At 37.7% G+C, this 23096-nt stretch overlaps 1 protein-coding gene across 4 annotated transcripts in view; it reads right to left on the bottom strand.

Annotated features, from left to right (window-relative positions):
* LOC149152256 (ubiquitin fusion degradation protein 1 B-like) overlaps positions 1-23096 on the bottom strand; it is a 166138-nt gene that overhangs the window by 50249 nt on the left and 92793 nt on the right. For 2 of the 4 annotated variants that reach the window (XM_089446078.1, XM_089446079.1), the window contains exons 4-8: positions 6029-6053; positions 5848-5880; positions 5388-5509; positions 5145-5275; positions 4711-4940 (exon numbers count right to left, since the gene is read on the bottom strand). In XM_089446078.1, coding sequence (XP_089302204.1) covers positions 4711-4940; positions 5145-5275; positions 5388-5509; positions 5848-5880; positions 6029-6053 — 541 coding nt within the window. Of the gene's footprint in view, positions 1-4710; positions 4941-5144; positions 5276-5387; positions 5510-5791; positions 5881-6028; positions 6054-23096 lie in introns of those variants that run through there. The other 2 variants (XM_089446081.1, XM_089446080.1) reach the window with 2 other exon arrangements.

Raw genomic sequence — 23096 nt, forward strand, 5'->3', positions numbered from 1 at the left:
CAAGACAATGTTACCAAGCAAATTATACAGGCAGAGATGCCAATGGCGTCGAATTACATATGCCGAGATGACAAATGCAAACTGAAGGAAACTGGCGACAATAAGCTTTGAGGACAAAGCTTTTGAAGGAATGGGCTATGTTATGAATATAATTCATAACAAGTAAATAAATAAAATAAATGTAAATATTAAATAATCAAATTATCGATTATGTTAAATAGTCATTAAGTTAAGTGAAAAAGCATGTCTAAAAGACATGCCCAGTCACTAAAGCACTATATATGCTGGTCTTCATTGTAACATTCATCACTTGTACATTTTTATATCTATAATAAATTATTATTACAAAATACCTCGTGTATTTTAGCATATTAAGTCAACAAATTACAAGTTTTGTTGCTTCATTTTGCCTTGAGATCTTCTTTGAGGTCTTCTTCATTTTCTTCATCTTCTAGGTCTTCCTTAGTCTTGATGTCTTCACTCTTGTTTTCAACTTCCTTTATGGGTTCTAGATTTCCTTCTTTATTTTCATCATCTTCTTGATTAGAGGTCATGGTCAATGCTCCTTTTGAGTGAAGATTTTGAAGTTTTTCCCACATATCTTTTGCTGATGAACATTTTTTCACTTTGGCCTTTATAGGATCTGGTAGCCCACTCAAGATTGCCTTTATTGCTATTGTACTATGTTTCTTGGATTCTTCATCTTCTATTGTACTTCCAGAAATCAGTCAATCCCAGACTTCAAAACTTTGAGTCATCAAAAAGAATTTCATTCTACCCTTCCATACTTCAAAATTTGTTCCATTCAACATGGTCTTTTGACTACCTGATCTTCATCTGAATTTTTGACTAAGGAAGAGACATCTTCAGAAGGTTTGGAGCATTTCTTCCTTGATCTTTCCATTTGCGTTCTAAGGATCTACCTTCAAGCTTGTTAGGCTCTGAGTGAAGGAACTCGCTTTGATACCAATTGTTGGAAATGCTAGGGGGGTGAATCAGTGTTTCTTTACAATTGTTATTTTACTAGTTAAGATCACTTAGATAAAACACAAAATGAACAATAACAAGATAAATAATTTTATTAATAAAATTGATGAGGACTCCAATCCTCCTTATAAAAAATCAAGTACAATAATGTTCAGGGCTCCAACCCTAGATGAAGACGTCAATCTTCAATTAACCAAGCTCTAACCTGTACTTTGCCAAGCACCAACTTGGACTTCACGAGGGTCCAACCCGATCTACTAGCACAGGCTCCATCCTAATCTTCTTGAGGACACCTATCCTCTAGGGCTCCAACCCTATCAATCTGCTTCAACTCTTCAATGTAGGTTAAATGGTTCTTCAAGGTTTCCAATGTCTTCTGCAACAAACCCTAGCAGTATCTTCAAGTTCACCTTCAACAATGCCCTTGCTTAGCTTATCAATGACAACATTATCAACCAAAAAAAATGTGTCTTCACAACTCTTCACTATACCCATGCAACTTCCTTTAAGGTCACTCCATGAGGGTTTCAATCATACTCCAAGGTCTCTAAGAATCTTCAATACTACTCCTTTAGATGCTTCCAAGATGCACTTACAAATGTCTCAACAATTTTCAAGTTTTTTTTTTTATTTCAATAAATGATCTTAATAATAGTCTTCAATTGAGCTATTATATGATTCACCAAGGTGTGCTCTAACAATCCTTCAGAATGTCTAAACTTCTTCAAAATACTCTTCAAGATTTGTAAAATGATCAAAGATTCCTTTAGATCTGTTCCAGAATAGTCTTCAAAGGATTGCTCTTTAACAGAAAGGCTCTTCCATATTCTGCTCCAATAGAGTCTTCAAGAGTAGCTCCAAAATTTCACCAGCTAGCTATATTCTTTTTCAATGGTTTGTTCCTCAAATAGCTCTTGGTGTCTTTCAACAAATCTGCGCTATCCCTCTTGCTTGCGCCTCTTGACAAACCTTACAGCCCACTGTCCAAAGCAAACAAGGTAACTTGGTCCTCAATTTTGAAACCTCAAGAGATATCACAAAAGTTTTCCAAAAGTATTGCCCATGTCTTCAATTTGCAGAGTAACCAAAAATTTCAAAAAATGCCTCGCGTTCTATCCACAGATTTTCTCTGGTTGGTCCACAGGTCTATATGCCACTGATTTGTAAGTCTTGGCTCTATGTGACACATGTCTTTAACATGCCACAGGTCTGCACATCTATATCCATGACACAGGTCCGCACATCTATATCCATGCCACAGGTACCCAGGTTTATAAATATGCCTCACTGCTAGACGAACCTTATTTCTTTTGAAATCTGTTGGGTTTATAACTGAAACAGACCTCAAGTACGTCTTCTTCCCTAACCATAGGTCTGCAAGTAGATCTAGCTATCTTCGCAAAACTTCGTACAGAGACTGTGAGTTTCCAAATGTGAACTTCCCTTTGACTGCTTCCTCACTTATCTGCCTTGGTTTTGTGCAATGATGGACCAATGTATATAAGCTCTGCAATTCGATCAATCTACAGAAGATATCCTCCACAGAGCTTCTGAACAATGAATCTCAACCAGGTCAGCAAATGATATGTATTACAGTACCACAAGTCCGCAGGCTTCTACAGGTCCAAGTCCCGAAATAATAGAACAGGTCTTCCTTCAGTTGACAAATACGCAAGTGTTTGACAGGTCCAAATTTCAACAAATACAAAACAGGTTTGCACATCAGTTGACGGGTCATCACTTCAATTAACAGGTTCGCAATTTCTTCATTAATCTTATTTGCATGTGAGTTCACGAGATGTGAACTGGACCTCGCACCCTTGCTTATATTATCTTGTCATAATTTTATAATGATTTTAACGGAACTCATATATCTTTAATTTATATGGGTTAATGTGTATTAAAGAGTTGTGACCATTAGCTTTACAATGGAGCCGACTCATAGTTGAATAATTGTGCTTTTTAATAATAGCCAATGGTATTGTAATATAATTGTAGCGTTTTTAATAATGTATGGTAGCGTAGGATAGGGCTATCATTATGCTATTTTAATAATGTAAGGTGGTGTATAATGTAAGATGATGTATGGTAGCATAAGGTAATATATGGTAGAGTAAATGTAGGGTTAGGGTTTAGGGATTTTATTCAAGGGTTTAGAATTTAGGATTTTTATGAATTTTTATAAAGTCAATGGAATATTGTATAGGGCTATTTTTAGGAATTTTAGGGTTAGCATTTCATAATCTAGGGTTTCATCATAAATTGGGGTTTAGGGATTTTTAACAAGCAAGGGTTTGCCGACAAGGCTAGGGTTTCGTCTTCTTCAACAATGCACCCAAGTTGCCATCCTATTGACATTAACGACAACTTTATCCAACAGAGTTTGCATGTTAGATGAAATCATTATATTGTCTCCTAATATGTAGAGGCCAGTCGTATAAATTATCCTGTTTATTAAGATTTCACATCCAACCTGACATGCAGAAGACCAGTAAAGTGCCTCTGCTGAGAAGAGAAAGTTCTGTACTAGATAAATGTGTCATAATGCTAAGGGGTTGATCTGGAATATGTGATATCGTTTGAAAATATTTTAGTTATCAAAATGTCATTGTTAAAACACTGTATAAATCATTATTTAAGGCAACAATGGCTAGGCCTAGCCATTACAGACTGCAAGATGTCAAAAAAACTTTAACACTCTCAGAGAATGCATATTCACCTATTTGTCACAACAAAGATGTATATCCACAGTTTGTATTTTGATCATAAACAGCAGCTTAGAATATGGTGGCACAGAAGATCAATCATCAAAAAGCTTGCATGACTCTGGAGTCAGGAAGATAATCGCATATTCATAGCAACACACAGTTACATGGTATTGCAGTTCCTTACTACTGTCTTCAAGAGAAACTTGAACCTCATTCAAACCTTGGATCTATTCTGAGTTATCCACATACAATAAATTTCTAATGTGTGTTTCTCCTGTCTGAAGGTATCAATCATATACATTTGTATGAATGTTCGTCTTGCATTATAATTCAGGGGAGGTTCAGTGTTACCAGACTCAGCTCAGGAAAAGCTCGGCAAGGCAGAAGATTCCAGGGAGTTTGACTCAGGTCAGGAAAAAACTCAGCTAAATCAAATGAGAAATATGGTGTGGTTTCTGGGCACTTATAGGCTGGTTGAAAAATCATACTCAGTTGAAGGGAGGTTTAATGTTATCAGACTCAGATCAGGAAAAGCTCGGCAAAGCAGAAGAGTCAAGGGAGTTCAGTTTGATTCAGATCAGGAAAAGCTAAGCTAAAACTTCAGAGAAATATGGTGTGGTTTCTGGGCATATATGGTTAACAAATCATACTCAGATGAAGAAGTTTGACTCAAGTATGATTCCACCTGAATCATTTTGACTAGTTTTGTTCACAAACAAGTCAAACTTGCAAGCATCTGAGTTTGATGCATGAATCTTGTAACACTTTTTGAAACATTGTGGTCAATCACTGTTTCCAAACTACCAAGAAACTTAAGTTCTGGGTAATGAAGGCAATTATTGAACCATTAACTGCATAAAATTTCCCAAAAAAGTTAAAGCTTCATTCTTAAGGTCCACCAGACATGTTTCACCAAGTTTTGTGTTAAACAATCACAAGACCCAGCTTCTTGATATAATGGTCCTAATGGAAGACAATGAATAAAAGGATAGAATACAAGGAAAATATTGCAGACCTTGAGTTGTTGTTGTCTTTGCAGCAGGAGCAGGTACGGCTGGCACTCTTTCAGGTTCTTTGTAATCAAGAGGAGGAGCAAAATCCACCTCACAATCTGTCTCAATAATAGTTATTGCAGAAGCAGGTTTTGTCTCAATTATGTCTATATAGTATTTCTTGTTGTTGTAAGCTACCATAATACTATCACCTGAGGTCAAACAGGAAAAGTTCCTTAAGGTGGTCTCCAACCTGCAAGAATTGAAAAAAAAAATAACCATGACTTCTCTAAAAATATTTTGCAAGAATTACGAGATACATATGCTTATTTCATGAATTTAATTTCTCTATCATAATTTTAAGCATAGAATTTAAATCTCCACATACTTATACACTGCAATTAAACAAAAATTAAGAATATATGCATCAAAATGTCCATGTAGTTTAAGCACTTACACAGCTTTTGGATTAGAAATGTCAAGAAAATCCTTTGTATGGGGTTGTAGCTTAACATATGTCCCTTTTGGAAGGGTGGCATTTTTCACATTCACTGTGTCACCCTCTTCTAAAAGCATATTTTGCATCATCTAAAACCATAAAAAGAAGATAAAAAAAGTAGGTTAGTTTGTATCAAATCCTGAGACAAAGAAACCTGATAAAGTTCTCAGAAATTATCCATGACAGCATGTTGACACATACCCAATATGGCATATAAATCATGCCCTCCTCGCCAACAAATTCAAGCACTCCACAGTGTGATCTTCTGTGTGTTGCAGGATTATGAAGCTCAAAGAGCATTGGATAGTCTATGTGTAATGATGCTACAAATCCATCAAACAACAGTATTAAGATCAAGAGCAAATTTACTTCATGACAACAAAATGTTAGCATCCAGGTTGGAATACACACACAGCAGGATGACCAAGGTAGTATAAATGACCACTACACATGTATATCATTAAAGCAAAGTGGCAGACACTACTGACAGGACAGTTTCTGTGTGTAGAAAATTAAAATGCCTACGTTACATGACAGTTCAACCCGAGTCCTATGCTACAAGACAATACCATTTAATAAAATAAAAAGGTAACATAGAATGCTACCAGGTTATAGAGCCAATAGTGAAATGCCAGTAAAGGATTTACTGTGATTTACATACCCAGACGATCAAGAGCAGAAGGGGGCATTATAACTGGCAATTGACACAACGAAGATTAATATGAGTTCATTGAACAAATTGTCCAGAAGAAAAAACACTAAAAGCTGTATTACAAACTAACAAAGTATATAGTAAATAATTCCATATATAGAATGTTGAGATAGATTGAATAACCACATACTTTTGTCACCACTTTCCAGTTGAGGCTGCATCAAGAGACCAAAGCAGACAGTTATACTTCAATTAACAATATAACATTGTTATGAAAACAAGTTCATTGCATGTTCACTGATGCTGAAGAAACAAGAGTTGTTATCCAGACTTATCAATTGCAGATATGTAAATGCTTTAAAAAACAAATTCTAACTGATCCATTTCCCAAGGAGGCAGATTTGGTGCATTTCAGAGAGGTATCACGAAACCTCTGAGAAAATGAGAGCAACAAATTTTAAATCCATTAGACAGCAGATTATTTTACTATCTGATCAAAATGGGACTAAGTTTCATAATAATGTTGGAGTCAAGTAAGTTTACTCAAGTCAAAAAGAGGAATGCAAAACTATAAATACCTAACACAGAAAACACTCTAAAACAGTATAGAACAGTGAACCAAGCAGTTAAATCATCAAAAATGATGAATCAAAATAACTAGGAAAGAGCAAACAGTTTTTCCATAAGAGCTGGCACTAATCATCAACTTACTTTGAAAATATGTAAAGACTATTAATCACCACACACCCAAAGACCAGCTGCAAAAACCTACCTGGAACCTCGTATAGGTTTACTACAGTCTAAAACATGAACCAAATTGATTTTTGACTAATTGAATCAGAGAAAATATGTTGTCCTGTATCAGAGGAGCATGCATGAACATCAGCTCTGCCCTTCAAATTGTGAATCAATCATTATGCTTATATTTACATGGAATATAATGCTACAAGTGATATAAGAGGGTGATTTAGCTTGGCCAGGAGGAAATTTTTGATGTGAATAACAATTAGGATAGTGATTATCTCCCTTTTCCAGCTAAAATTGTGCACAAGTTTAGTAGATAATCAATAAATTGTCAGATAAATAGCTTTATGACACAGTGGAATAGATAGAATGGAATTCACCAGAAAAATTCAGAGGGATACAGCTGAATCAGAGTAAAGAGATATATATGAGAAGATCCAGATAAGGCACAGATATGTAGAAAGAACATGATCTGTATAATCATCATGCTCGTTTTAAGCCAGGAACATTCCTGACTGAAAAGGAACAAAGCCAGAGAATGCAATGTCCCCGATTACTTGAGCACAAAGTTATTATTCCCGCTTGTCTAACTGTCTCCTTTAGGCTAGCAAGAGGGGAAAATTGTCAAGGAGACTAAGGGAGTTTTACCCAACTCACCTTGATTTTATTATTATAAATAAAAATGGGAAAAGTTATTATTAATAATAAAAGGGGCAAAAAAGTCACTTGGGGGGGAATAAGTGGCTTCATGAATAAAATATTAAAGGGAAGTTCTAGAAGCTTGGAGAAGATCTGGTGAAAGTCTTATAAAAAGGGAAAGAAGGCCATTCTTCATTCATTCTATTCTAGTGATTATTTTCTTATGTTTGGATTTTGGCTCAGGGAAGTCAAGTTTGAGGATTTCAGGCGAGACTCTTATACTAGGTTTGGTGGACATCATTGCCACCCTAGCTGGTAATGGTCCAATTTCGGTGGACATCATTGCCATGCTAGTTGGGGCTTGTGGGGAAATCATTCAGATTCCCATTTGTGCTTATTTGCGGGAGATCAAATTGCTAATATTTGGAGGCCGAGTTGTTTGCAGGTGATCTTTGAGGGCCAAATATCTTGCAGGAAGAGAGGGCCGAATTCATTCTTGGAGGAGGACCAAATTCTTCTTATCTTGTGGCCAAGTTTCTCCTCATTCTCTTGGGCCGAATTTATTTTAAGCTATTATTGGAGAAGGCTGAGTTTGTCTTGACAAATAGCAGGGGTTGGAGCTGCAATAATTGGAGGTCGATTTCTCAAGGAGGTCGAGCTGCTTTCATTTTATTGCCAGAGGGCCCAGTATATATCTTTATTGGGAGGCCGAGTAACCTCTTTAAGTAGAGATCATGGTATCTGAACCATTCATTCACTTGGGAGACCAAATTTGGTTCTTGAGGGCGAGATTTTTGTCTATTTGTGGAGACCGGGTAGCATCATTAAAAGAGGCCAAGTTGCTTGATCATTCTGAGACAAGTAGCTGATTATCATGAGGCCGAATTGCCCATATTCATGAGGTAAGCTTCCATATTTTCATTAGGCTGAGTTGCTTAGATTTCAGGGTATCGAATTCCTTGCTTGGAGGAGATCGAACCCTCTATCTTGAGACAAACCAAGTTGCTGAAAGTAGCCCTTCATTGCCAATGCTGAGTCTGTGAATAACTGAAGGGGCCAAGATATTCTTATTGCCAGGCAGAGTTTTCCATTGAAGGCTGAGGTCATTTCTGGAGGGTTTTATCATTATTTCAGAGGAACAAGATCGATCTCAGAGGAGCCAAATTTATTCAGGGGTCTGAGTTCAAACTTCATACTTGTTTGGAGGATAAAATTTCTGTAGCTAAAGCTTCTCTGTCTAGCGGAAATCACGTTCTTCCTAAAGGCCAAATTGATTCATATATTGCTGGAGTTGTGCCAGGTTCATCAGATTTATCTGAGCATTGTATTTCTCTTCATCAAGATAATAGAATCTCTACTTGCCTCTCATATTTATTTCTGTCGCAAGTGTTTCTACTTTGTCTGCAAAGTGTTTGACAGAAGTTCTGTTCACTAATTGTTTGTTAAAAGTCTTCAAAGAAAAATATCTGTGCACTAAGTTTTTGAAGAAATCCGTCAAAGAAGATTTTTAAAATTGCTGGATTGCATTAGCTTTTTATATTTTTGGTACATTGCAGAGAATGTGTACAGTACAAGAAAACAACAGATTATATATCCATAGCAAATACATAAAGAAACATTTTTTAGAACAAAATATGCCTCTCTTCTGGAAAATCACGAAACAGCGCCATATATCATGAAAAAGCATGCAATGCATTCCAGATTATTTCCTTTCCTCCAAGGAGAAAAACAAAGAGAATAATCAGTGTCTAAAGATGATAACAGAAATGAAGTTGTTAGAAGCTAACCATTTATGTTATCAGATTGCACTATATATAATGGGAATTATACTTTTTAATACTGCAAATACAACGGACAAGTGCAAGGTTGGGAATTAAAAAAAGAGTAACATCAATAAGTTCTTTTTCTAGAGAGTTACGAAGAGAATTTTATGAGAAATTTAAGGTTTTATAGCTTGTCATTCATGCTTCCGTAAGTCTATATAGAATTCAAAATCAGTCAAAATCTGACTAGATTTGGAGGAAAATTCCCCCTCCCTCTCCCTCTTGCACCCCCAAACCCATCCAAAACAATCTTTATCAGGTAAATAAATTTTTTCCATATGCTGTGCACAGGAGAACGACTGTTGGCTGTGAGTTTTGATGCAACCATTCTGATTTGGGAATATATTTACTGCACAAGTCAGTTCATTGACAAGGTATAAAGGATCTAGCTGCATGAAAAGAGGAAACCAAAAGATCACGCTCTGGCAGAAACAAAGCCATCATCTGCACATTTCTTCCTAGTTTAGAGTTAGTTTTCAGTTCCTTGTTGAGACATGCCGCTCTTAAGTTTGCAATCCTTGCTGCCGAAATCTTTGTCACAGTTTAGTTCATCATTGTGCCCAGTTCATTTGCGACCAATACTAGCTGATGGTAAATCTTTCCTGTGACTCATGTTACAGAAATGCAACTGTTCATAGATTGTTGATAATAATATTCAGCAATGAATGATCTTCAACAGTAAAGAAACTTTCTTTCTACCAAAGCCAGTAGGCAGGGTCTGTCAGTCCATACTATTCACTGATATTTAATATAACACTTGCAGCTAGATGATTCCAACGAGATAATGACTGTAGCAGTTGCTTAGCTTAACTAGGCAACATGCTTCGCGTAACACCTCTTCAACAACGGATACGTCAGCATTCACAACTCAATCAACAAGACAATCAACAAGACGATCTTTCCAACAACTGAAAGCTTCAACGATAATTTTGTTATAACATTTACTCTCAGCAGCAACAGCTCTAATGATTAACTCAGCAATAGTTGAATTTACACCTTCAAAGGCTTCAACGTTCAAACTTCAAATCATACTCTGATACCATGCCATCTCTTACCCACACTGTCACTTGGTGGTGGCTGTCAAATTTCTACATTCCCTTTCCCCCCTGCACAATCATACATGTACCCAGCACAGTCACTCTGGGGGCATTGTCAAACTTCCTCTTTCTTCAATTCTAACAATACTCTATCATGTTCCTGCACCTTCAATCGATGGGAGGTGCCAATCTTCTTTCTTTTACTTTTGATACCACTTGAGTTTATGCGCCCAATTTTTATTACCCAGCAGGATGGTCAGAATCTTGCTCTAATGCTAATGTTTCTCTACAGTATTAAGGAACGTCATATACCAGCCTTGCAAAACTACTTTGTCATTGATTATAACCAAGCAATCAACCATGTAAATTCAACTAAGTGCATGTAGTAATACCTAAATCAAGAGTTATCTAAGACATGTACAACAAACATTGACCGAAGAGCTAAATAAGAATCATTACCTTTAGGAGAGTTTTTGGGATCATGGCTAGCGTTGCTGCTCCAGGTTTTCATGCCACCGCCGCAATGCACACCAGAGATGGGGGCCACGCAGGAACCCCCCACAGCAGATCGACGTTTGGATGCCTCCCCCTCCCGCATCAAGGTAACCAATCCGATCAGCCAGTCGTAAAGGCAGTGCGGCCGATTCAGTCAGCGAGGGAGAGGTTATGGGCCGTGCTACCTGAGGCATTCCAGCACTCATTTGAATAGGCGGGAGTAGGTGCCAATGAACGGAAGATGGGTGTAGCGGCCCTAGCCATAGCGGCCATGAGCCCGGAGACCCGGATTTTCCTGCCGCAAATAAATACTCTTGTCAAAGCAGATGGATCTCTGAAAAACGCTCCCTATAAGTCAGATCCGGAGAGACCAAGGCGTAGACTAGATCCAAAACTAAATGGCGCATTTGGGTTCACAGAGGAATTGCCCAATCCAATCGAGCAAGGCCTCACAAAGAATGATCCACTCTGCATGGATGAAGATCTGATACAAATCTTCATCAAACTGATAGGGGGCAAACATTACAACATGCGGCTCAGCAAGGGGTCGAGTATCCAAGCTTTAAAGAAGGAAATCCAAATTCAACTTGGAACCCCAACAAAATACCAAAACTTGATATATTCAGGGCATAGTCTGCAGGATAACCAAACACTCCAGCACTACGGCATCATCAAAGATTCAAGAATCATTCTAAATCTGCGACCGCGGCAGATGTAATGGAACTAGCTCAAAAAATACAGGTTCCTTTTGGGATGCAGTCAAAGGAAAGGAAAAAATGCAAAATAAACCAGCACCACCACCAGAGCTACCAGGCCCCTATACTGTGGAACAAAAACCGGAATCTCCAATGCTTCAAGTATCTTTGCCGGAGGTAACTAATCTACACACAGATCTATCCAAAAACGCTGTTATTTGCAGATTTAACGGGTTCTGGCCAAAATAAAATGCTCTGCATCAATGGATTTTTTCACAATGGACATCTAACTGTGAGATTTACCTGTGCCCAAAGGGGTTTTTTATTGTTAGATTTAACACAGAGCAGGAACGAGATAGCATTATCAATCAGGGGCCTTGGTTTTGGGGCAATGCCACCTCTTCACCACCCCCTGGTTTCCTGATTTTGATGCCAATACAATGAAAGTCTCAACAATGCCAATTTGGGTAAGGCTTCATAGTCTTCCTCTACATTTTTGGCATCACAAAGTTCTAATAGCCATTGGGAATTCCCTAGGTAAATTCCTAAAAATGGATGAAGACAGAGCTATCAGGGGAATATTCACATTTTCCAGGATATGTGTAGAAGTGGACCTGAGTCAGGGGCTACCAGATCACATCACTTTGAACTTCAATAATTCTCTGTGGACACAATCGCTTGATTACGAGAACACAGCATTCGTATGTCGCGGTTGCATGCAAATAGGGTACCTCCAATATTCCTGCCCACTGGCTCGAAAGGACCCCAAAAGGAATAAGAAACAACAAAAAAAGCCCAAAGGATGGCAGCATACCAGCCCGTTGGAAGAAGAGGACATGAACACAAATCCCACAGAGAACCAGACAAAACCTAATACACAAATGGCACAGAAATATACACAAGAAGAGAATTCCCCAGTTACTCAGCTGGGGCCACTCATATCAAAACAACAACAAGAAACACATCTGGAAGTAAGCGGCATCAAACGAACTCATGGATCCGAAGGCTCAGAATCTGACAAAGAACTTCCATTGATCACAATGGAAAACCAGCTAGCTATTATTGCACCTACCCCCAACTCCGGAGGTTGGCGACGAGTTGAGAAGAAGAAGGGCAAAAAATTATAGGCTAGCTGGAATTTACTCTTTTTCTCTTTTTTTCTTTTGATTCCTGTCATTACAGGAACAGCTATCTGCATATGCTCAAACATCTACAAAATGTAATTTTTTCATATGAATAAAATTACGACTTTTTTCTACCGGAAAAAAATGTACAACAAACATTTCATGGACCTGAAATATCACATGTTACAAACGATATTTACTGTTTAAATCAACCAATTGTGAAACTGACTGCCAGACAACAGATTCACCATCCTGCCATTTGCATTCCTAATTTCCTCGTCGAATTCCACCCCTAAGTTGGGGAAACAATAAGACGAGTGATCCACAAGCACAGAAAGTTGAAATGACCTTCACTCTATCTCCATTAACTTACACGATACCTTTGTTAGCATTCAAGCTCATACGGGGACAAAGATGATAATCACATAAAAAAGACTCACCGGACTTCAACAGTGAAGGAAATCGCAACCAACAAATGGCTTGCTAGAGTACTCACTAGCACAAGACCTCCTCACTAGCCTTTTCACTACAACAAAGGAAACTCTAATCCTTGCTAGCTTGTTAAGGTATCTAGACATTTAGGCGTTAGTAAAGATCAACTTGGTCTAATGCGTCTTTAGGTAAAAGTGTGTTTCTTTAGCATGCATTAATACGCAATTGTAGTTATGTAATTTGACAGTCATGATATGTTCTAGACATGAAGTGATCCAACAGCTCACATTCTCAGAATTGGACTTTAGAAAATGGCCCTCCATGCTCTTTAAATATAGATCATGGACCAATCGGGTCCCAAACCACGGATCAATATAGTCAAAATAAATTCCATTGACCTTGTTCTAATCCTTGTAGCCTCACATAAAGGGGAGGTCCATCAAATGGATGTTAAATCTACCTTCTTGCATGGTGATTTGCAAGGGAAAATCTACTAAAACAACTTCCTGGCCATGTACAGAATGAGTCCATCACTACCTTAAGAAATCTTTCTATGGTCTTAAGCAAGCTCCCGAGCCTGGTATGCTAAAAAGGATAGCTTTCTTTTCAACATTGACTGTTGTTGATGTTATTCTAAACCCAATGTCTAATACTAAGAACACAGGAAACCATCTGGTAATACTTGTTGTTACCGCACAAATTAGCAAAAATGCTAGCCATGTGGAACTAGAAGGTTGGCCACTATCACCTCACCAACCCTACTCTACATTTTCGACTAGGGTAAATTGAATCCTAACTGGGGGGTTCGCTATGGGTTACCAAGTTTAATGTGTATGCAACATGTAGTTGGAGCATGAGAAATCTTAGCATCATAAACAAAAATGGAAAAATGGGTTTAGATAGTTGGGGAGTGGTGCATAAAAGGGAAACTAGTGCCTCCAATTGCTTGGGCAATGGACTAGTTTAGAGAGTGATTCTAATGTAATTTTAGTGGTAGCAAGAAATCGCTTGATATGTGCAACTACACACCTAACTTGTTTGTTTAATCTACAAGTGTGATGGTGTAGAGGATGCTATAAAAGATCCAATATTCAAAGCAAATTGCAAGGTGGCACCTATGAAAGATTATCTACAAATATAGAATGTGTAATGTTTTCATCTTGAAAGTGAAGTGAAAACTTCTTGATACGCAGAGAAATATATATATAAATATTTATTAATGATTAATTGACCGAAGATGATTGTTTACAGTGGGGGTTCCTGGCTTATATACCGCCATGGGCACCCTCTAGGGAAAGGGCATGATCTTATGATTGTGCCCTTTCGTCTAATTAACCTAAAATTTAAAATAATAAATAATTTTTACATAACATTGCCTTCCTCTCGAAAGAATGCTTTGTCCTCAAAGCATACGTAACGACAGATGTTGTTGACAAAATGATTCATTCTCCCAAGAAGCGTCTTCTTCGGGTAAGTCCTTCCATTTGATCAGATATTCCTTGATTGTATGATGTCGAAGCTTTCTTTCTCTAGTAGATAAAATACCTTCTGGTTCTAGAATGACCCTTCCTTCATCATCCAGAGATGGAAGCGTTGTTTGCGCTAATTGATTGTTGCCTAGTGCCCTTTTAAGGCAGGATACATGGAATACGTTGTGAACACGACTTGTCTCTGGAAGGCTTAAACCATACGCAACTTGGCTAATCTTTTTGTTGATCTGATAAGGTCCATAGAACTTTGGTGCCAATTTGTTTTTTCCTTTCTGTTTTAAGGATAATTGTTTGTATGGTTGGAGCTTGACAAACACCTAATCTCTGACTTCAAACTCTCTTTCGGTTCTGTTACGGTCTGCTTGTTGCTTCATGCAATTCCTTGCATTATTCAAGTTTTCTTTTAATATTTGGACGATTTTTTGGGTTTCTTCTAGTTGATCTTTAACAGCAGGCAGATTTGTCTGGACAACAACTAGATCTTTCCATTTCGGGGGTTCATACCCATATAAAGCTTGAAATGGCGTCTTTTTTGCTGATGTATGATAAGTGGAATTATACCACCACTCAGCAAGATGTAACCATTGAGCCCACTTATTTTGTTTTTCTGTAGCGTAGCAACGTAGGTAGGTCTCCAAACATTTATTGACAACCTTTGTTTGGCCATTTGTTTGAGGGTGATAAGCGAAACTCATATTTAGGTAGGTTCCTATATGGTTGAACAATTCCTTCCAGAAATTACCCTTGAACTTGGCATCTCTATCACTCATAATGACTTTCGGAAAATCATGTAACTTATATATATTTTTGCAAAATATTTCAGCGATTGCTTTTGCTGTGTACGATTTCTTTATTGCCATAAAGTGAGCATATTTGGTGAGTCTGTCAACTACTATGAAAATCTTGTCCTTGCCTTCAGATACTGGTAATCCTTCGATAAAGTCCATTGAAATTTCTTCCCATTTCTGATCTGGAATGTTTAAAGGGTGAAGTAATCCCGGTGTCGTAATATTCTCACTTTTATTCCTTTGACATGTGTCACATTCTGCTACATACTTCTGAATATCGGGACTCATTCCTTTCCAAAAGAAGGATTGACGTGCATTGTAGTCAGTCTTAAAGAATCCTACACGTCCAGCTGACGATGAGTCATGTGATTCCTTGAGTATCTTAAATTTAAACTTGGAATTTGTATTTAGATAGATTCTTCCCTTATACCAAAGGACATCATTCTTCCACTCAAATTTTGAGTTGTTGGGTAGGTTATTGATTATTCCCGTTATTTCTGGATCCTTGGCATACTCACTTCGAATTTCGTTAAGCCACTCAAGAACAACAACTGAAATTGCAAGTAGTGTTGGTTCTTCATCTTTCCTGGATAGGGCATCTGCTACTACATTGTCTTTACCTCTTTTATGTAGTATTTCCAAGTCAAAAGCGGCAATTTTTCAATCCATTTTTGTTGTTCTTCAGAAAGTGTTTTTTGTTCAAGGAGATGCTGGAGACTGTTGTGGTCTATTCGAATGGAAAACTTACTTCCCAAAAGATATTGCCTCCACTTAGCTAGCGCGTGCATGATAGCGAGCATTTCTTTGTTGTATGTGGATTTGAGGCGTTCTCTTTTGTTGAGCTTCCTACTTTCAAAAGCTATTGGATGTCCTTGTTGCATTAATACTGCACCTATACCGAAACTAGAAGCATCACACTCAATGATAAATGGTTTAGAAAAATCTGGTGTTGCTAATACGAGAGCATTAGACATAATTTCCTTTAATTTTTCAAAACACCTTCCTGCTTCCTCATCCTATAGAAACGAATTCTTCTTTAAAAGAATTCAGAGGTGTAGTTATATGTGCATAGTTTTTAATAAATCTTCGATAATATCCAGTCAAACCTAAGAACCCTCTTAGCTTGGATATATTGACAGGTTTGGTCCATTCTTCTATAGCTTTGATTTTTTTAGGGTCCACCTTTACGCCTTCATGGGATATAATGTGTCCAAGGTATTCTACTTCTTCCTTTCCGAAGGTGCATTTGGATTTTTTTGCGTAAAATTGATGTTCTTTAAGTAGTGTAAGAACTTTGTCCAGATATTGCAAGTGCTCTTTCCAAGTTTTACTGTAAATTAGAATATCGTCAAAGAATACTAATACGAACTTCCTAAGATGTGGATGAAATAATTCGTTCATAGTTGCTTGAAACATTGATGGTGCAATGGTTAATCCAAGCGGCATTACTTTACATTCATAGTGACCTTCGTGTGTTCAGAATGTCGTTTTTGGTATGTCTTCCAATCTGATTCTAATTTGATAGTAGCCTGATCTTATGTCCAATTTTGAGAAGTACTTTGCGCCATGTAGGTCATCCAACATTTCGTCGATAAAGGGAATTGGGAACTTGTTTTTTATTGTTATTTTGTTTAATCCTCTATAATCAACGCATAACCTGAATGAACCATCCTTCTTCCTTACCAATACAATTGGAGCAGCGTAAGAACTTTTACTTTTCGAGATGATCCCACACTTTAAAAGGTCTTGGATTAATCTCTCAATTTCCATTTTTTGGTGGTGTGGATATCGGTATGGCTTGATGTTGACGAGGTCTGACCATGCCTTGACTTCTATTGTATGCTCAATTTCCCTATTAGGTGGCATTTTCATAGGTAGGTCTTGAAATACTTTTTCATGCTTCTGAATTAGATCTTGTATCTCTGGTGACTCTTCACTGGTCATATTTGCAGATAACATTTCTAATTGGTGACATTGTACTACATAAGCGGGTGCTCCTTTTCGAATCATCTTCATCATCTGAGATGATGATACAATTTGATTCTCTGGTGCTTGGAATCCGTGTAATTTGTACTTCTGACCTCCCCATTTGAATTTTATAAATTGTACTTGATGGTTGGCGGCATAAGTACCTAAAGTTCGTAGCCATTGGATACCTAAGACTACATCTACTCCTCCTAATGGTACCGTGAAGAACAGAGACTCTAAATTAAAGTCTTGAATCTACAATTTGACCTTATGGCATTTCCCCACCTTTTCAATCTTCTTACCGTCAGCTACCATCACTTTCATGTTTGGTAAGGGAAATGAAAAAATATTGAGTCTCTTTGCCACAGTTGCATCTAAAAAATTGTGTGTGCTACCAGAGTTGATGAGAACCACTACGTTGTTCTTCTTTATGTGTCCTTTTAACTTTAAGGTCTGAGGTTGTGATATACCTGTCATAGCTGATAGTGACACTTGCGGAATACTTCCGTCATTTAATTCTGGTGAGAATTCTGGGGCATCTTCGATTTCTTCTATGTCAAAATCTTCATTGTTTGAATCATTGGTTGCTTCACAATTATATAGGTTCTTTGGTTCTTTTCCTTCAGCACATCTATGTTTGGGGTCCCACTTCTCACCACAGCGTTTGCATTTACCCTCTTTTATCCTTTGCATTTCCACATTAGATTTTTCATCTTCACGACGATGTGGTGGAACATATCTTGTATTATTTGAGTCCACATACTGGGGTATTCTTCGTCTTGAATATGTTTTTTCCGATTTTGACCAAAATATTTGTTCGAATTTCTTTCGGCTTTTTTTGCTTTTCGTCTTGCTACTTCTATTGATGTAATGTCATGCATCTCAAGTTCTACTTGTAAATGAGTATTGAGTCCCGAGACGTATGATTGAATTAGACGAGATTCTGATGACCCAGGTACTCGTGTTACTAAGGTCTCCCATTCTTGAGTGTATTCGTCCACACTTCCTTTTTGTCGTAATTTGATGAGTTTTGAAAAGAACTCTTCTTCCTTTACACCTTGGAATCTTTTAAAGAATGCATCCTTAAATGTTCTCCAACTAATGACGTGTGTTGTCTTTTTCCACCACATATACCAGTTATATGCTTCCCCTTCCATTTTCATGGATGTGTGCCTGAGCTTTTTGTCATCATCATTGATGTCATATATCTCAAAGTATTCTTCTTCTTTATTTATCCATGCAACATTGTTTTTTTCGTTTCCATCGAATTTAGGCATCTCAACTTTTGCCCTTTGCTGGTATGTCGCTAATAGTTGAGCGAAAAAGGGGTGTTGATTGGTAAAGGTATCCCAGAGTTGCTTATTTGTAAGAGTCGCGTTACTCATTTCTTGGCGGGGTGTCACCGATTTTTTTGGGGATTTAGCTTTTTCTTGAGATTTTGTTGATTTCGTTGAATCTAATGAGTTGTGCTCTTGATTTTCTTCATCTTCTTGTAGTAGGTGTGCGGGTGTATAATTCATCTTTTTACACATAAGTTTCAGTAATGTTAAGGTCTCCTTTTGATTCACCTCTGATTGGACACGTTGATGCTCCATATTTATTTCTATTCGATTTGTTGTGTCCTGAAGCCTTTTGATATCGCCAACCTGCCCTTTTTAAGCTTGATCTGGAAATCACCTAATTTTTTATTGACCTCATTGTTGTTGTTATTCATCTTATGCTCCGTGTCAACCAATTTTTTTTGGAAATCAGCCATTGTCATTGTCGACATTGAGCGCGTTTGTGGGGGCGTGTATTTATCTGCCAGCGTAAAATTTTAATTAATTAAATTTTTTTATTTTTTTAAATTAAAAAATTAATTAATTAAATTAACGTTATATATATATATAAAACTTATAATTAGATTAAGTTATGTAATATATAATTATATTATAATATATATATATATATATAAATTAATCGTTATATATAATTTGATGATATAAATATATATTTCTACGCCGAACAGTCACGTCTGACTGATGGGAACCTTTGACTGTTCAAAAACTAGCGAATGTCACCGCAGATTAACGATGGCTATCGATTTGGACGGCACGATGAATAGAACCCTGCGAAATAGGTGGATAGAGTCGCTGACAGACGACAGAAGATGGGAAACAAGAGACAGCGCGACACCAACAGACAACAGGCATGAACTGGCAAGGGAATGGTCAGGGCAAATAAGGTTGCGGAAGCTTGCGGAATGAGGAGCGTAATATAGTGATACACACGGTGAGAAGATGCAATGGCGCAGGAGGTGGAATCAGGTGCAGGAATCACGATTGGCAGCGGATGGAACGGCGTAGTCAAGTTGGGAGTCGGACAACGAAAATGATACGCACAAAAAGGACTTGGGATGGATGCGTGAAACCAGCACAGGCGAGAGGATTCGACCCCTCTGATACCAATGAAGTGAAAACTTCTTGATACGCAAAGAAATATATATATATATATATATATATATATTAATGATTAATTGACCGAAGATGATTGTTTACAGTGGGGGTTCTTGGCTTATATACCGCCATGGGCACCCTTTGGGGAAAGGGCATGATCTTATGATCGTGCCCTTTCATCTAATTAACCTAAAATGAAATAATAAACCTAAAATTTAAAATAATAAATAATTTTTACATAACAGAAAGTGAAGGATACAAAAGAGAGATAAGAGGGAGGAAACCATTACTCTATCCCTTTCCATTGTAGCACATGTGCTTCTCTATGGCCCCTGATTTTCCCTTTTTATCCATACACCATACAAACAAATTCCTAATTGTAGCACATAGAACTGAAAAAAACACATAAGAAATTAATTATACATTACTCTATTACTTGGGCAAAATGAAGGAAAAATTACTCCAATAGCCTTGAGCTTCCTTTATTTACACCAAAAATTCCCAAGTGAAAGGTGGAGAGAGCAAACCTTCATAGAAGTTTTAGCTTAACTCTCCCTTACAGTAAATATTATTTTCCACATGAGACTCCAAGAAATATTAAAAATATTTACAACTACCTAAGTGGCCGAATTAGGTCAAAATCCCATAGAAAAATGCTTGGATACAATGTTCTAAATGATTGTAGTGCCACATCTCTCCTTCTTCCATCCTTGTCTTCATACAAAGGCAAAATCTATGTGCCATTTTACCTTCTCACGTGTAAAAAAACAATAATAAAAGGCTTGGTCAAATAGGTAGGGTGAATTTCCAATAGATGTGCATGAATGCCAAGTGTAAACTCCATGATGAAGCTGTTTTTCACGAAATAATCACCTCAAAAAAATAATATTATTTAGGAGAGCAAAATTCCAAGAAAATGAGCAGTTTTCTATGTGTAAAGTTTCATTTATGAGGTTGTTCTTCTAGAAATGTATGTCAATGCCACATGTAATGCTCAAATGCTCTTTCAACAAGCCCTTTGACCAAGAATTATGCTTTTTGTTCACATTTAAACCTTCACCATTCATGAATTTTCCCTAGAAGAAAATTAATTTGCCCACTTTGACCAAGTCAACCTTGGAATTCTCACCCTAGAATGTAAAGCAAAGTAAATTTATTAATGTCCAACTGATGACCACAAAAGTTCGTTAATGGCATTGAAGAAGAGTACAATCAGTATGACTACAATGTGGGAGTGCAAGTGCATCTCCTAAAAAATGTTAAAAATAACATATAGAGAGAAAGAAACTAGTGGTAGTGCTGCCACAACATTATATAAGAGACTGGTATAATACAAAAGGCAGTCTACAGCGCAATAGAAATAAAAATGGCCTACTAAAAAGGGATGAGTGAGTGAGATGGTAAGGTCTGGCAATGGAGCTAGAGATGTCAGGGGCTCTTGAGTATAATGACCAGTTGCAAGGGAGGTGAACTGGGTACAAGTTCATTGTCAAAGTTCCCTGGGGCCAACAGTGGATTCAACAATATGATCCTAGGGGGTACGTATTGCTGATTTTTCTACAAGAGCATAGTAAATTACTATTTTCTACCGGATAATTACTACCTAATGATTTTCACATGATATTCTTATGCCATTGATATCATTGAGCAATTACATTTCAGAAAATAAATACAGTAAATACAATAAAAACAGTGAAGATCATTGAAAGACATCCATGCACAATAGAGACAATATTTTTACCCTAGAAAATCCAACCTTGGGGGAAAATCCAACAATTCTTCTTGAGGATAAATTATTCTTCAGCAAGGTTTACAAATCAACAAATTGTCTAGAAATTTGTGCCAATACCCAAGCCAAAATATCAATCAAATCATGGCCATCTTCAACATTCAATAGCAACATCCAACAGGCCATGACCTGTCCTCTTCAAAGTTTGCAGCAAGCCCTATGGCCAGCACCCAGTCAATTTAGCTGTGATATTCTCACTTAACAACATTGCTAAGGGAAATATCAATTTTTGGCCAATTTTGAATTAATTCGCATTAGCACTTCGGAAGTGTGGGTTTAGAGACCCCACATGTATTTTTTATCAAATGTGAGCCCAAACATTAGAGGATGGAGGATAAAATTGAACCACTAGTGGTACGTGGGGGCCACTCATAGAGAATTGCAGCCCACATGGGAAACATGCTCTCATTGGAGCGAAGTTGGTGGGCGAAAGTCGAGTTGGGCCCACATGGGCATCTTGGAGGCTCTTTGATAAAAAGAGCAAGAGGCACTCATTTTGGTCATTCATTCATCTTTGAGAAAATTGTCTTTGACATAGCACACTTGAGCGGAAGCCAAGTCTGCAAGTGTTGTTTAGCACACAAGTGTTTTCGAGCAGAAATCTCAACCCTTGCTTCGGTGGACTTCGAGTGCTAGCCCAAGGAGGGAGTTTCATCTATTCTGGTTTGTACCAGTAGCAAGGAGTGCGAGTTTGTGGAGAGGCTTAGCATCAACAGCACAGGGATTGCGCAGTTCTTGGAGGAGGCACACTGGGTGGTTGAGGAGTAAAGCAATTTTGGGGTTGAGACTTGAGGTGGAGTTTGGGGAAGTACTTTGTTGGAGATTGCAACTATTTTGGGGGATTTTCCAGCACTTTGGAGGAGCAGCAAACACAGAATTTGTTGCAAGTTACATCTTCTACTTGTGGAGGAGGGCCAAGCATTTGGGGTCAATTTTGAAGCGTCAAAACTAGGACAAACCCTTTCTAGGTTTTTTACAAGGACCTCAGAAATAATTTGGCAGAATTTTATGGGCAGATTTGAGGGGTCAAACAGGGGTCCCAATTCAACCAGCAGCTAGAGGAGCTAGGGGAAATTTTGGCCAAAACTCCATGATCAAGATTTGGCCAATTCCTTCATGGGTTTTTGTGGGTTATTGGTAGAGAGCCCGGGGTTAAATTCCCAAAATTGTCTGAGCACTGGAAGAGGCCCTAGCAACTATTATTTGCAGTGAGCAGTGTAGTTTTCACTGGGACAGCGCAGAAATTGTTGGGGACAACCATACTGCATGTTAGAGCAGCTGATTTCATCACCTAGATATTGTTAGCTTGCCTTGAGAAAGTCCAGGTGCATACTTTCTGATTTTACCTTTGTACCCAGCAATTATATTAATGAAATGGCTCAACACAGCGTTGTTCATGGAGATTTATGGTTGTTTGGTGTGCTGTAAATTTTTGTATGTGTTTTTACTATGTTTGCTTGTTTATCATTGTAAATTTCCATTAGGAATATTGCAGTGGTATCAAAGCATGATTTTGGCTCGATGTGGGTCTAAATCACGCTAATGCTCAAGTGCTATTGTGGGCTAGAATTCCAGAGACCAAAACACTAGTGCCACATTATTCTTCAGATTGAACTTGTGCCCAAAAATTTCTGTTAGGTCCCTATACTACTAGTGTAACCCCTTATTGTTATTAGTACAACCCCCTTATTATATTGTTGTGCCCATGTAGTCCCCATATTATTATTATTGTGCCCCATAGAAGTCCACTATTGTTATTATTGTGTCTTTACATTATTATTGTTATGTCGGCTCTGATT

Source organism: Pinus tabuliformis, chromosome 9 (genome assembly GCF_031772625.1).
Source record: "Pinus tabuliformis cultivar Carrire ecotype Pingquan chromosome 9, CPIR1, whole genome shotgun sequence".
In the NCBI taxonomy this organism is placed as follows: domain Eukaryota; kingdom Viridiplantae; phylum Streptophyta; class Pinopsida; order Pinales; family Pinaceae; genus Pinus; species Pinus tabuliformis.